Source organism: Lissotriton vulgaris, chromosome 3_1 (assembly GCF_964263255.1).
Source record: "Lissotriton vulgaris chromosome 3_1, aLisVul1.2, whole genome shotgun sequence".
Classification (NCBI taxonomy): domain Eukaryota; kingdom Metazoa; phylum Chordata; class Amphibia; order Caudata; family Salamandridae; genus Lissotriton; species Lissotriton vulgaris.
The window spans coordinates 1,070,487,717-1,070,503,928 of record NC_141689.1 but is presented as its reverse complement, the minus strand read 5'-3'; the positions used below and the strand labels follow the sequence as shown (position 1 = coordinate 1,070,503,928).

Below are 16,212 nucleotides of genomic sequence, written 5' to 3'. Positions count from 1 at the left end.
CTGACTCCATTCCCCCATAACTAATCTTGGCCAGTGGGTTGTCGTAAAGTGAGGATACCCAGACAAGGTATTGGCCCTGTATGCCCATCTTCTTTAGCACTTCCCACAGATATTCCCATCCCACTCAATCAAATGCCTTTTCTGCATCTAACATAACCATTCCGAGTGGGGTGAGAGGGATTGAGGCTACATCAAAAGCTGTTATTGCAGTGTTTACATGAGCCGTGGTGTCTCTTCCCAGCACGAACCCAAGTTGCTGTAAATTAACCAAATCTGGCATGATTGGAGCTAAGCGGTTTGCCAAGATTTTTGCAAATATTTTTACATCTGATTTGAGTAAAGAAATCAGCCGATAAGAGCCACATTCCTCCGGAGGTTTGTTTTTTTTAAGAAAAAAAAATATTTTAGCTATTTTCCAAGATGTAGGAGCTCTTCCAGATGTGGCTATCTGGTTAATTACAGATTCTAGGAGGGGTAATAGTTCTTGTGCACAAATCTTATACAATTCTAAGGGTAGACAATCTTATCCAGTAGCTTTCCCCAAAGGTAGGGCAGAGAGGGCTAAATTTATTTCAGCTAGTGTTATTTTTAAACTAAGTTGTTGAAAAGTTTCTATATCATCGTCTCTTTGTGTTGATAAATGTTCATTGAGATATTGCTGTATTGTAGCTTTGGTGGGGGTATTATCTGGGGTGTATAGTTGTCTATAGTAACTAACAAACTGGTCTAAAATCTGATCCGGTTGTTCATAATCAAGTTTATCAGGGCCTTTGATGTTCTTGATTCTAGTTTTTGCTTTTTTATCTGCTACTCTGTATGCCAACACTTTGCCGATTCTATCTCCCCCTTCGTATTGAGTCATTTTATATTTATGGATCTTTGCACAGTATCTCTCTCTAAGAGTCGTTTTAATAGATGATTGTAATTTACACAGCTCTATTCTTAGTTCATCGATCTTAGATGTTGTTCGTGTAGTAGCTTCGGCGAGTTGCAGTTCTGCTTGTAAAATGTCAGAGGTAATTGTCCTAGTGGCTCTTTGTTTCTCAGCCTTAGATCTCAAAATATATTGCTGAGTAAAGCCTCTAATGCTGCATTTGCAAGCATCCCACACTATGTTTATATTAGCGGTGCTTATATTCAGCGCTATAAATTCTTTAATGTGTTTTTTTAGTAATGTAACAAAACGAGGTTCTACAAGTAGGTATCTTGGAAAAGTAAAAGTTCGTGTCTCCCGCCTCCAATCTCTTACTTCAATTTCTAATAGTATTGGATTGTGGTCGGATGTAATCTTAGGGCATAGTTCAATGTTACACTGACCAATTATTTGGTCCGTTGCCCAAACCATATCTATTCGGGAACAAGATCTATGGGGTGCCGAGTAGTAGGTATGTCCCGCTATCAAAGGGTATTTAGTACGCCATGTGTCCTTTAGGTTGTGTAATCTACTCATTTCCACAATCGCGGATCTAACTTTGCGCTTTCTGCCTGGGGATCCCTGCCCAGTGGAGTCTATTTTATAATTAATAACACAATTGAAATCACCCATGACCAAAAGCTCCCCCTCCCATTCTAGTAACTCAATACTTAGCTGGTCATACAATATTGGGTCATCTATGTTAGGCCCATATATCAAACATAGAACAAATTGTTTACAACCAAATTTTACTTGAGCAATCGCCCACCTTCCCCATGCATCTGAGGCAGTTTTAAGAGTTTCAGCCACCATTTGTTTTTGTTTAAGGATGGCTACCCGCCGTATTGAAGCTCCCAAAGTTGAGCATACCACCAATTCGTAGCCTAATTGAGATAATAATTTTCTGTCCTGGTAGCTAATATGTGTTTCTGACAGAAGCGCACCATACCACATATTTCAAATGCACAAATACACTACACACAACACAATTCCACCCCACACAATTCCACAACTAACGATTCCAATTCAAACAACATCATTTCAATACAGACAAACATCCACTACACTACAAACAAAAACCATAAGTAAAAAACAATATTACTTACAATGCAAATATATTTAACTTTCATAATTGCAAAGCTGATTCCATTGCAAAAGCTTGTTAACCCTAAGGCAGCTCTTGACATTGAGGCATGAGCAGTTTTTTTTGGGGGGGGGGATACCCATTGGCATGGCAAGCTCCTCTCAATTCTGCAGGCAGGCCATGACTGGGGTAACATAGGTGCTTTCTTCCCCATACTAGCCGTTCAGCAATTGGGCCCATAAACGTAAAAGGTTTGCTGTGCATCACAGATGGTAAAAGTTTAGTAGATCAAGTAAGGTTCTTTGCAAAAGAAGAAATAAATGTGATATTCTTTATTGACGTACTCGAGAGAGATTTTACAAACATTTCCATGTGGTCCCGGCTTACGGTCGCCAGACTGGCTTTACTGAGAAGATATAACATATAGGGTTAAAGGAAGAAAAGATAAACCGCTGCTGCCACTGGAGGGAAGGCCCCAAGCACTGTTTCAGCCTAAAATAGCAGTTTTAAAAAAGCATAGGGACATCAATATTGCCCAGAAAAAGTGTGTTCAGAATTAAACGAGGACCCTAATTACATCAGTCAACGGAAGTCATAGGTTAGTTTAGGTATTTCTTTTGAGGAGCTCTCACACAACCTTCAAAATGATGTGGCAGTACAAGCTGTGAAAATGGTCACTCTCCCACGTTTTCTTTACACACTAGGAATGCTTCCTCTCCATATTCCGTTATCCACATTACGTCTCATAGATTCTAAGATTAAATCCTTTATATGGGGCCCCATCAAACCCCGTTTAGCTATCAATAAATTGATTGCTCATCATTCCAATGGCGGTTTGAGTCTCCCCTCGATTGAACACTATTCAATTGCATTATAATTATCCCAACTTAAATACATGCTTCACGATAACTCTAACACGCCACAATGGGTACATATTGAAAGATTTCTCTTATCCTCTGAATCAGGTCTTTCTGCCTTATATGGGTCAGGTACCAGCCGTCTTGATCCCTGTAATCCTATGTTATCGGCAATGCGTAAAAATTGTCAACAGTCACACCGTATTTTAGGCTTTAATCCACGTCTACATGTAAAAGCCCCAATATGGAATAACTCCGGAATACGTATTAAAGGGAAAACTCTCATCTGGCCTACATGGAAATCGGCGGGTATCCTTACCTTCGTTCAGATTCTTCATAATGGAGACCTCAAATCCTTTTCACAATTGGTGGAGGAGTTTAATCTTCCCCTATTACAAAAGGATAATTATCTACAGCTGTATAACTCTCTTCTTAAGGCTTTAGGCTCAAAACCCTGGACACTACAAATTTCACCAATAACATCTTATCTTCACACTTGGGGAAGACACAAAGGGGTTATCTCTGGTCTGTACAAAACACTCATAACACAATTATTTTCTCATCCTTTATCTCAAGACCTTCGTTCCAGGTGGCAATCACGTCTAGGACTTTCCTATGAAAATGAACAATGGACAACTTTACTGGAAAACGTAGTTAAAGGTTCCCGAGAGGCTTGTTTAAAATTTTGTATATTTAAAATACTTCATGACTGGCACTGGTCTCCGGTGAAATTACATAAAGCAGGCCTACTATCGCATACTAATTGTTGGAGATGTAATGCCTCTGGTTGTGACATTGTACATATCATATGTAAATGTCCCATGGTGAAACTCTACTTGTTATATATAGGTCGATTTCTGTGTAACACCGTCCCCTTACATTTACCACTCTCACCAGCAACAATTTTACTGCATGATTTACAAGATTCCCCTACCCTTTCCAAACCGCAATGTCGTCTAGTCCACACTGCATTACCTACTGCTAAAAATTGTATATTAAGACAATGGAAATCTTCATCTCCGCCATTACAGGAGACTTGGCTAGCATCAATGATCCAATATGCCTCACATGAGAGAGTCCTTTATAACATTCAAGATCAAACTGAATTGTTTTTACAAGTATGGGACCCTTTCCTACAGGTAAAATATATATCTGTTGCTCACCTAACTTCTTAGATTACTCCGTTCATTACACTGAATTGATCTTTGGGTACTGATAGTTTAATGACTTATGACTATGCTGCAATCTATTCAATTAGTCAACTTTTTAATATTATATTTATATCTACTACCGGTGTGATTCTGTATTCTTTATAATGCATTCCCTTTTAATATTTCAAATCAATTTTTTTAATGAAATATATAACTTATGTTTTACTAGCTTAACATTCTATCTTTTTCAGTGTTTAATGATTTGTTGTCAAATTTATGGTTTAATGCTTTAATATTTTATATTCACTATTTAACATTTATTGATATCTGTATTTATATTATATAATATTTTGTGCCCCTAATTTCCTCAATTTTTCCGCTATTCTATGGATTTTGATACATTTGCTTTTATATTTATAATTGTATTCATTATTATTTCTCTACTATTACGTATTTTAATATATGCAATGTTATCACATATTTCTTGTACCGTATTTATGAAATGCTAATAAAAAAATTATAACCCAGAAAAACAAAATGATGTGGCACTTTAGAGAACCTGGGCATGCTACAAAAAAGTAATGAGGCAGAAAATCCAGCACAGGAAAGGCACGGACATCGTTATGCTATCTTTCGAAGTGGGCTCCTCTTTAATTTATGAAATCAACAGCATGGAGAATAAAAGGGAACTTATCTTCAATGTCCTTCCCTATCACTGCCTGGTCTTCCCTGCCCTTCCATCCTTCCCCACTCTCTCCCTGTGTGAAAACAAGATCCCGCCACGGTCTGCTTGTCCTCTGAGCATCAGCTGCCGGGACGGACATGATTTTTTTAACCATTCCAAGATGCCTCCGTTCACGAGCATATTCACGCATGCGCATCTGGCATCAGGGAATGTAATTTGTGCTGCTTTACCAAAATCCATTTATAGACTGCCCCACATATGAGTGAGTGCACGTCTGCAAACGCCTATCTGTATTCTCTTAAAGCACAGTAAAATGCTCGCTTCACGTTATAGCAAATAAAAATAATTTGGTCATCAAGCCCACTGTAATTTTGGCCCAGCGAAGTAGACTGTATTCACTGATGGTTTGTATTGATAACTACTAACGAATCCCAACAATGCAGCAAGGGCCTCTAACATACAGTTTCATGCAAAATCCAAGCAATATACATATAATTAATTGATATGACGAGTGCTTATAGTTGTATTTGTTTTTCCTTGTGGCAGGTCATGCAGATGGGGAACCCAGCCATTGCACAGCTGTTATTAGAAAATGGTGCCAACCCCAATATGGCGGACCCCAGCACCGGCTCGTGCCCTGCACACGACGCAGCCCGCGAAGGCTTTCTGGACACCCTTCTGGTACTCCTGGATGGAGGAGCGAGCCTCAATGGACCATTGGACAACTACGGGAAGTGCCCTATTGATGTAGCCACCAACAATGTCCTCTCAGGGCTCAAAACCAAGCGGCTGGTGTAAAACCAATCGGATCGCACTTCATGCTTATCCGAATCTTTTAGGTTGAATCATTAGATGGCGCTTTACAACAGACAAAACTGAAAATAGAACAAAAATAAAACTCCTGCTTTTTCAATACCAAATATGTACTCATTAACTTGGCCAGTCTAGTCATCAGTTGCATGCGCGTCCATTGGCTCCAATTAGAGGCACACAGGTTTCTCCAAGTCCATCCTCTTTATTAAAGGTTGTAAAGTGTTAAAATGTATGTTTTCAGAGGGTATTTTTAAATAACATTTAACATCGCAAAATAATCAGATTTACTACACCTTTACCCACAGGTCAACTACACATTCAGTTTCCACATTTATTAACAAAGTTCATTTTAGTGTATATCAATCCTTTAACAGGGTATTTCCAGGGGCGGTGGGTCCATTGGGGTGTTGGGGCATTGCCCACTAACCACATGGCCACGGAGGAAGATTAACTTCACCGCCAGGCGCGTCCTGACTCGAAATCCGAGTCAGTCAGGAGGACACGTCGCTGAAGGGGGTGGGGCAGCACTGGAGGGTTGGGTTTACTTCACTGAGTGACAGCAGCAGGGGAGACCCAGTGCGCATGTTCAGGTTTGGGCTGATCATTTTTCTGACCAGCCCGAACATGCGCACTAGTATAGTCTGCAGTGCCCTGCATTAGGAGAGCCAGCGGGGCTGCTACTGGCCAGTGGCTGCAGCCCCCTGTCTCCTATGGGCAGAGACAATCCGTTCTCTAGCCAATCCTGGCGCTGCTAGAGCAGCGTCTGGATTGGTTGAGATGGGTTGCACAGTGCACCAGCCACTCACGAAGGTGCCAATGCGGCGGTGAACCCCGGCACAGGAACACACAGCAGATGCGGCGCAAACCCGGCGATGGTCAGGTAAGTTGTAACTTTTTTTTTAAACTTTATTTTTAAACTCCCCCCACCCTCACACGACCCCCCCGTGCGTATTACAAGCTGCAACTGTCCTTCACGAATATCACTGCACTGGGGCTCGGCTCATTATGTACATCAAGGACTGAAGAGTTAGACGGGCAGGCTGCCTTTCCTCGTGAGGTGGGGATCGCAAGGGTCAGTGGCATATGGGACTCTGGGGCCCGAGGGGTCGGGGTCGGGGATGTGAGGACAGGAGGGTGCACACTGCCATGCAGCCCTCCAGAGCAGGTATGTGCTCGGCTCCTACGTGGCGTTCTCTGCGGGTGGCCACATTACACCGTCTGCCCAGTAAACAGTTACCATTGCGGTAAAGAACCGCTAATGTATAAGCTTAAATGTCACCCTGCGGTGTCTTGTGTTCTTTTTTTCAATGGAACCTAGACAAGTTCAGCTGAAATACCTGTTGACTGTGGTACCTTGGGAGTGGTAATAACACGAAACAATTTACTTTACATCTTTACCCAACTCGCCGCCGTTTTCTGGAATGTGCTTTAATTCTTGCTTGACTGACTGCATATGTTTCTTCACTATAACACATGTCAATTGAAGCAGGACTGCTCCATTGATGCAAATGTCCTGCTTTCAATAAGTCACATGATAAGTTATTTTTTAGAATTTGCACAATGGAACTAAGGCAAAGTGGGCTAAAATGATTGCACAGGAGCACACAATGTGGTCTGGATAGTAAAGTAGTAAAATGTGTCATATGTACGTGTGGGCTGGATTTATAATCAGCCTGGTGCTTCTATTGGTGTGCTGGGGAACAGTCAGCATTTTATTTAGTTATTGAGTTTTATATAGCGCGAACATGACCCTTTTGGGTATCAGTACATTTCAAAATATGTTTATTGTGTGAGACTGTGACCCATAATCTCATGTTTAAAATGTATCTTATAATGTATGGGAATTAGAATAGAGTGGCTCTAATCTCATTGCTCACAATGCACCTTCTGTGCCCAGCCATGGTTGTGAAACTGATTTGTCATTTAGTCCCATACATTTTCACTCTATTTTATGACACGTCACACGAGGGTGTGGTTGCTCATAGTGATTCTCGTTGGTTGCTTCTTCTGGGATTGTGCATGATATCATTTGGAGAGGCTTGAAACACCTGCTACATTTACTGGATTGATGTGTAAAATGAGAAGCATAAGTCTATTTTTTTGCCATCAGAGAGTGATGAACTCATCTACTCACTGCTTTGTAATCTGTGCTGTCCTTGTGCATTAGTTTGTCCTCTTTTCAATTGCAATATGTGTGTGTAGTGTATTCCCTCTCTTGGGGTGTTACAGGGTAGGTTTGTGCTGTTTATATTTTAATTCTGGATGTGAGGAAACTCGATTATTGCAATTCCAATGCAATGTATTGTTGTGTTTGTTTTTTAAACCTGTGTTTTAGATTGTTGCTGTACACGCAAATGCACTGCTTGATATAAAAGCTTGTGCGCACCTCCAGAAGGGCCCTACTTTAAGTGTCTGTTCGATTCTTTGAGTGTTCCCCATAGTAAGGGACTGCGTTGGAAAGGGATAAGAGGTATAATAAATACAAAAATCTCGAGTGGAAAAAGTATCTGCAGTTAATTGTTTTCGATCACCCCCAGTCTTTTATAATAATACAGTTATTTTTTCTTAAATGTGTACTATGAATTAGACGGTTATGTTGTGTGGCTGTATGACTATGAGTACAACACTGGATGAGCTGTATGCCCTTATGAGTGAGGGTTGAGTTGAGTGGTGTGAATACACTGGATGAGTGGTGTGCCCTTCTGAGTGCAGGGTGAGCAGTCTACTTTTGTGAGTGTAGGGAGAGTGAAACAGTGTGCATCTTTGAGTGCAGTGCAGCAAAGGATGAGTGATGTCTGTGTGAGTGCAGGTTGAGCAGTGTACCTCTGTGAGTCCAGGGTGAGTTATGTGGATGGGTGAATGCAGGCTTAGTGATGTGTCAGGGAAGGATGAGTAATGGGTCTATGAGTGCAGGGTGAGTAGTTTGCCTATGTGAATGCAGGGAGAGTGATGTATCTGTACAAGTGCAAAGAGACTTGTCTGGTTACTCCCAGAGATGTGTTCACCAAGCCACCTCTTTCTCAAATTTGCTTGAAAATGCACCATTTGCCCACTCTTTTTCCTAAATTTTCTCGGGGGGAGAACCCCCTGAACCCCCTGTAGGTGGTTCCTGTTCGCTCACCAAGCTCGCTCGCCACAGTGCAGTATTTACACCCCACCACTTTCACATGTCACCAGCCACCCCAGGGTATTTCCAAGTTATCCCTTATAATAACCATCACCAAGTTATATCCACAGAGCCGTAACTATATAAAGATCAAACATAATTTCGGAACGCAATTCAACACAAAAAAACACACTATTTTTTTATCTCAATGGAGTCTTAGAGATTTAGGTATGGAGTTTTAAAGTGACAGGAATTAACACTTCTGGTGACTATGTGCTTGAAGAACAAAACACAGTGGGGGATATGTATAACAGAAGTGGCAGAGTGAGGCGTTAGCCATCATGGCTGAAGGCCGCACTCCGCCACTTCATAAATGCAAGGCTGCACCATATTTAGAACAATATGGTGCAGCCTTGCATTTCCCCCTACGCTGGCGCTACACTTAGCAGTTTAGCGCCAATGCAGGCACCCTTGCACCATAGTGCAAGAGTTTCTGCGTGCAGGTGAAAGATTGTTATGTACAGGAAGGTCCCCCTTCCTGTACATAAACAATCTTGAAATGGCATGTTGTCACTTCTATGTGTGCTGCTTAATGCAGGACACATGGAAGTCACAAAATATAATTTTTTTTAGAAATGATTGCTTATGTGTAGGAAGTGGGACCTTCCTGTACATAAACAATAAAATACTTTTTGCTTTTTCCACATGTGCTACACAAGGCAGCACACGTGGAAAAAGCAAAACTGAGGAGAAATAAAGCATTTCTCCTCGTTTTGCCAAGTTAGGACCAGGTATTCCCTGGTCTTAATTTTGGTGCCGCCTTCTATTTACGCTGTGCTTGTAAATAAGTGGCAGCATCAAAATCAGTGGGTGTTGCGGTGGAATGCCCACTGCAACACCCATTGCCCACCAATTTCACGCTAAGCATAGCATGAAAGGGGGCCTTATTTACAATGCAGCGTTAACCCACGTTAAGTTGCTTAACGCTGCCTTGTAAAAGAGGCAAAGCCCTAGCGCCATGGAAACGTCACAAAAAGTGATATTCCCATGACGATAGGGGCTTGTACATATGCCCCAGTAGTTCTGTGGGATTTCTTTTCACAGGTTAAGTGATTACCTGAATCATTTAGCTTTAATCATTAGATGGCACTTTATAAAAGACAAATCCTGCTTGACAGGTCTTCTAGGTTTACATATAATCCTTGAGCATACTTGAAAGAGAGAGAACAGAATGGCAAGACAATTCTATTGTATCCACTGTCTAGTCCAGTAGCTCCCTCAAAATGGATTTTAGTGTTACATGTTGGAGGACACTAGGATTACCTTAGTACACTTTAACGCACACATCCAGCCTTCAGGACCAACGTTTAGTGTGGTTGAAGACTTTCTCCATCTTGAAAATGTCCAAAGGATGTAGGATTGGTCTCAGAAACTTTTATACCATTAGTTATGGCATGCCCAGAAATTATTTCCATCCACTAGTAGGTGCCAGGCATGTATGTGGCACTTCCTGGCACCTGGTTTACAAAACTTTCTGGAAGTACAGAAGATTAGAAGAGGACTAGACCTGCTGTCTTTGATGTTAGAGGAGCCCTGAAGGACTGGACCTGCTTCCTTTTGTACCCAGAACAAATAAGTGGACTCCATATGTCAGTTGCTGACCTCCTGCGTGGCTACAGGGAGAAAGCTGGAAGAGGGCTTTTCTTAGAAGTACACTGTTGGCTAGTGGGAACTGGACCTGGACAAGAGCCCACTGTTAGCCTCTGTTTGACAATCAGTGAGTCTCTAAAGGCCTCCCCTGAGGTCCTGGGGGGCTTTAGAAGTGTTTTCCTGTGGTAGATTGAGACTTTAAGGACTAAGCAAAAAGGTAACATCTTTGACCTGGACAAACCTGTTTGGTTTACCTGAGCAGCACTCCAACAGGGTCCCCGCTAAATTGCGCCTAGGACCAGGTCTACAGCGAGCATTGACTATCATTGTAGCGTTGTGCTTTCTGGTACTATTTTTACTTACAATTTTACAATTTCATGTCTCTGGTTAACCTTATTAGATTTATTTTATTTTGCTATAATTTTGTTTTTGTTGCTCTATTTTTCTAATTTGGTTTGTTTTTTGTTTTGCACTTTCATTTTGTTACTGTTTTGTTACTACATAAATACTTTGCACATTGCCCTAAGTTAAGCCTGTCTGCTCTGTGCCATATCTACCAGGGGTTGAGCTAAGGTTATTTTGTGACTTTGATGGTTTACCCTGATAAGGGTTGTGATTATTCCTTGATGTCTGAATAATCCAAATTCTTACATTATGAATGAAGCTCATGTAACAAAATCTATAGTCAAATATTCATAAATACACAAGATCTGCGTGCACATCATTTTATAGTTAGGAAAAAGGAAAAGAAAGCAACTGGAGAGGGTTATATTTTTGGGCCAGTAATGATGTCTCTCAGCAGAGCCTTTTTATGTGTATGATATTACAAAAACATTTTTGGATTTCCTTTATTAAACTGAACCAAAATATCTTTTAAACATCCTTCAAATTCAGCAACTGTGCATTGAAAACAATGAAAGGGACTAAAAGAACTGGAAATATAATAAAAAGTTTAAAAAAAAACATGTTGAAGTTTGTATGTCTTGAAGATATCACACACTAGCTGGGAATGGATCATAATGTGCAGTTCACCTAGCTGTATATGTTTTTCATATCTTATGCAGTACAATCTTATATTCCTATAGGATTGTTCCACATTTCCTTCTGCTGCATCACTAACGTTTTATGGTGCATTATCATCCATTTATCTTCCTCGTTGTTCTCCTGAGCAAGGTAATTTTACCTCCTCTTCATGTTTTCTTTTCTGCATTGCAAGTGTAAAATACTTTTCATGTTTGCAGTTGAGTTGCCTGGTGTAACTATAGGCAAAACAATTTTCTAGCAAACTACTATTTCATACTAAACAGGTGGCATATCTATTGTTTACTTTTTTCACATTCTGAAATAGAAAAGAAAATTCAGACCATGAATATATAGGACGATTTTTCAGTGTCAACTCCTTCTCCCATAATATCTATCTATATCAGAGTCATTCTTTCTCTTTAGAGACAGGAACCACTGGAATGGTGGTGGTGGTGGTGGTGTTGCCAGATGATGCCGTGCTGGTTCTGGATGCAAATGTGCTGCATATGGAGTCAAAATTTCGGATGAAAAGATCTAGGACCTTCCCACCACAAAATTGGTGAGGAGTAATGGAGACTACTCCGCCTCAGTCACTGACAATCGTTCAACAGCACGAAGGAGGAAAGGTTATCGGCGGTTTGGTCATTTGACTGCTCACCCTATTGACAGTGGGAGGTCGAATGGCCAGTTTTTACTATCCCATACTGCTGTTAAAAACATGGTGGCAAGGGAGAGTAAAAATGTTAAAATAATGGCAACACTGGAAAAAAACTCCCATGGTGTACGGGTCATTTGTTTTAGTTTTTTTCAAACCAAAATCCCTATTTGGGTGTTTGTTTTTGAAAAGACAAAAACGTGTTTATAATAATTTTGATGGTACCTCCCATCAAACTTTTAATACTTTGAGAGGGACAGCTATTACTGTGGTTTCTGCTAGTGTTTAGAGTTGTTTGCAGGGCTCGCAGACAACTCTAAATTTGGTAGGACAAGGACCCTCGGCATGGCAAGAGTACAGTGCCCCATTATTCCGATGGCGTTACCTCCCCCTGACAAGCTCTAAACTACTCCCTTTGTTTCTTTAACTCCTTGCCTGTGTCGGACGGCCCCGGCCATCCGACGTCACAGTAGAGTTGCACAGATTCCAAAGCCATGTTTTCAGGCTTCCCACCAAGAAGAAAGGGGTTTATTATATATGAAGCTATTTTATGGCACTTAATATGAACATTTAGAAGATGAGTGAGTCTAAATAGGTTGCTGACAACATGCTTTTCAAGTGACCTAAGGAATAAAAAAAAGTATACGACGTTTGCGGAACCAGAACCACACAAGCTCACAAATTGTTAAAAAACAAAGGATGCATTTATAGTAAACAGACATGCTTTAAAAATGTTTGTAGTCAGTAAACACTCAACTTGGAAGTCCACGGGATCCTAGTCAGGCAGGAATTGCCTGGCTGAAGTCATCGAATGACTTCAGAATCACTCCAGGATGATCTTCCTTTTTGACTTGGGGCTTCCCCCTTCAAAAGGAATGCAGGAATTGTTGGCAGAGACAGAGCTGTTTGAGCTTGCGGACTCAACAACAATCGGAAGCCACAGTTTTGACTGGATAAAAAGATGAATCTGTTTCCTCCAAACATATTAGTCCCAGATTCAATAAAATAACCCTGCCTGGCTAACAGGATGGAGAGTAAAATATAGTCATTCTGGTAGAGACAGGTGAACAATACCACAAGAGATTATTTGCTTGGATTTTCTCCCATTTTCCAGGAGAGGAAAAATGCAATGCCGGCAGAGTCACATGTAAAATCTGTTACCAGGTTGTAAGCCATAGAGAGAGAGAACTCTACTCCTTCAGAACATCAACCGTTATTAGGCATCTAAAGTTCAAGCATGAGAAGAACAACTTATAAAAATAGATATCACTCAAAAGCACAATGAAGCTAAAAAAGAGGAGAAACACACTTTAGTATAATAATAATAAGAAGAAGAAAATGATACCCAAATGCAAATGTTTCTTTGTATTCATTGCTTGCAGTGCAACAGGGCAATCTGCAGAGTTTTTAGATGATAGCACAGCTGGTTTGTAGTGATTCATTTGATAGACTGCCAACTTGAGAGATTCCATCCTCCATTAGATGCTATAGCTTAAGCACCATGATTTATTCCCACTCATTCGTTGGGAGATAGCTGTTTCCTAATGAATTTCATTAAATACAAAATTTTAAAAAAACACACAGACACACACAAATAGAACAAAAAAGAAAATTGCAAAAGATCACATTTACAACCGTCTAATCTTGAAGAAAATGTAACCTTTTCTATTCTATTTTCTATTTTTTATTTTCCTCACTTTATATACATTTCATAGTATATGTTGACTGTAGCATATTGTTGTTATGAGCACTAGACCCTTGTGGTTTTTGCGCCGACTCTGAATAGGAAGTACGTAATATGTAGGTATGTGTTAGGGTGTGATTAATGGAAAGTATGAGGTAATGTGCAGTGTGTGGGAGTATGCTGAGGAATAAAGTAATGCGGAACTGCAGCTCCCGTGTAGTGTGATTCATCTACAAGTTCCAGGACTGGTTAGGACGCAACAACTGGCAACTAGGATGCAATACATGCCAGAAAAAAACAAGACTGCTCTTCCTGAGAGTTTGCAATGGTGCATCAAACTGCTCCAATTAATCCGAAAAAGCAAGAAACAACAATAATGTCAACAATGCTCACCTTCCAGGATGACTGAAAGATACTGCAAAGCATGCTTTTCCGGGGACTTCTGTTTGTAGAAGTTGCCAGCACCGTCTTCGCCTAAACAGCATGTACCAACATATTGGCAGGAAGAAGGGAACGTGAAATACAATGCAGCCGTGTTCCTGAAGCCACCACCTCCTTTCGTCACTTCTAAGAAGCAGAACATTGATGTCAGGTGGACTGCTTGGACAGAAACATTTGATGACTACATAGATGAGCTAGAAGAAGAAGATGGCAAGAGGATCATCAAATACTTAAGAACCTTTGCTTTGCAGGTGACAGAGTGAGGGAAGTGCGAAAGAACATCTGGGAATGATGCAAATCGTACAAAGATCAGAGGAGGGGGGAATGGATCACTTGTAACTTCGTTGCCAGGGTTATTAGTTCATGGTGCCTTTCATAAAAACCCTCATACACGCACGTAGATGGAAAGGCAGTATATCTGGATTCTCTGCCTATTCGTAGTGTGATAGCATCATCATAAGGTTTTATTTTCTGGTACGCTAACCTCCACCTGGAGGTAAACCACTGGATTCGCAGTAGTGCCCAGCGACCCCAAAAAATTGTTAAAAGTTCAAGTGCTTGAGGTGAAATGAAATTAAAATTCTTTGAACATCCTCATTTGTACGCAATTATTTATTGAAGAATGGGTGTTGAAGAAGTGAAAATAGCTGAAGTTGAAATGCGCGATGAAGTGAAATCTAGAACCTTGACCTCCTTAATCTTTCACAGAATGAAAGATAGACACAAACTTGATTAGCATCTAGAAATAAAGGGATTCACACATATTTAATTCCCTTCTGTGTGTACAATTACAGGTACAACTGACCTAATTTTGTCAGAGTGGACTAACAGTAAACCACTTGTAAATGCTGCACAAATAGTGTCAGCACACACTTTTCACCAGTCCTGAAGAAAGCCCCCTAGACCCGGCTAGGCAAAATGGGGCTGAAATATGTCGGCCTCACCTTTGGACTTTATTAGTGCATTAGATCCAGTTACATGAGCTGAAAATGCACACTCATTATTTTAACTTCTTTAACGCCCATTCTTCAATAAAGGAATGAAGGTATATACCCAGGCCACTTCTGAGCAATTGCAAAGCCAAGGGTCGTTCACAGCGACAATGTGACATACATGTCACCATTTATGTCCTACAAGGGCCCTAGTCGAAGCTGTAGAGAAAGAGTTGGAAGCATTTTTAAAACATGACATAATTGAACACTCCATAGGCGCGACTCCGTTGGTTTCTCCCATAGTAGAGTAGTAGTACCATAAAAGGACAGTAGTGGAGCAGTGCACATTTGTGTTGATATATGCCAGGCAAACAAAGCCATTGAAAGGGAGAGACACCCTAGTCCACACATAGCGGACATGATCATGCAATTGAATGGAGCCAAAGGGTTTTCCCATCATGACCAGATTATAGGATACTATCAACTTGAACTGGAGGTGAGCTGCAGGTACATTACTATCTTTTTGACTCATGTTGGCTTGTTCAGATATAAGAGGCTGAGCTTTGAAGTATCTTTAGCTGCTGACATATTTCAGGATGTTATTTACCGAGTAATTCAATCTGTTACACATGCTTTCAATTACAATTATTTAAAAAAGTATCAAAAGTGCACCCATGGTATATGTCCTTGCATTAAGTGTCGTTAAAGGGCTTTCATGAATTCCCACGAATTTACAGATGTTGGACAAGATAGCATGAGCAAATATGCATGTGTAGATTTGCTCATGCAAAAATCTGAGTGTTTGCAAGTTCACTTTCCCTCCAACCACTTTTTTCCCAACTGTCTGCCATTTTCAGGAGCAACATTTCCAACATTTCCCAGTATGGGAAAATATTAGAGAAGAGTTGTAGAAAACCATTAAAACATGCAAGTTAGTAGGTTTGCACAGACTCAAAAGGGCATTCTAACCCTCAAACTATTACTTACCACTACCTTCAGCCCCAGTATGTAGATCTGCGGAAACGTGGCAACATTAGGGGATTGCAAGTGTTCAAACACTACTATGGTATGAGCCCTGGCATTATCAGAGAGCCCCTGGCAGAGCTCTTGTATAATGAGGTTGGTGCCATAATTTGTTGCCGCACTACATGGCACCAAAGGGACAAGTGGATTTTTTTACAGGACAAGTAGATTTATGAAGCAACCTGCCCCATTGAC

At 40.7% G+C, this 16,212-nt stretch overlaps 1 protein-coding gene across 1 annotated transcript in view; it reads left to right on the top strand.

The window, feature by feature from the left end:
* The window catches only part of CDKN2B (cyclin dependent kinase inhibitor 2B), a 138,985-nt gene extending 133,254 nt beyond the window's left edge, over window positions 1-5,731 (top strand). Inside the window, exon 3 of the mRNA XM_086963106.1 lies at window positions 5,237-5,731. Coding sequence (XP_086819232.1) covers window positions 5,237-5,488 — 252 coding nt within the window. The 3' untranslated portion in view covers window positions 5,489-5,731. The remainder of the gene's footprint in view (window positions 1-5,236) is intronic.
* Window positions 5,732-16,212: the final 10,481 nt, after the last annotated feature.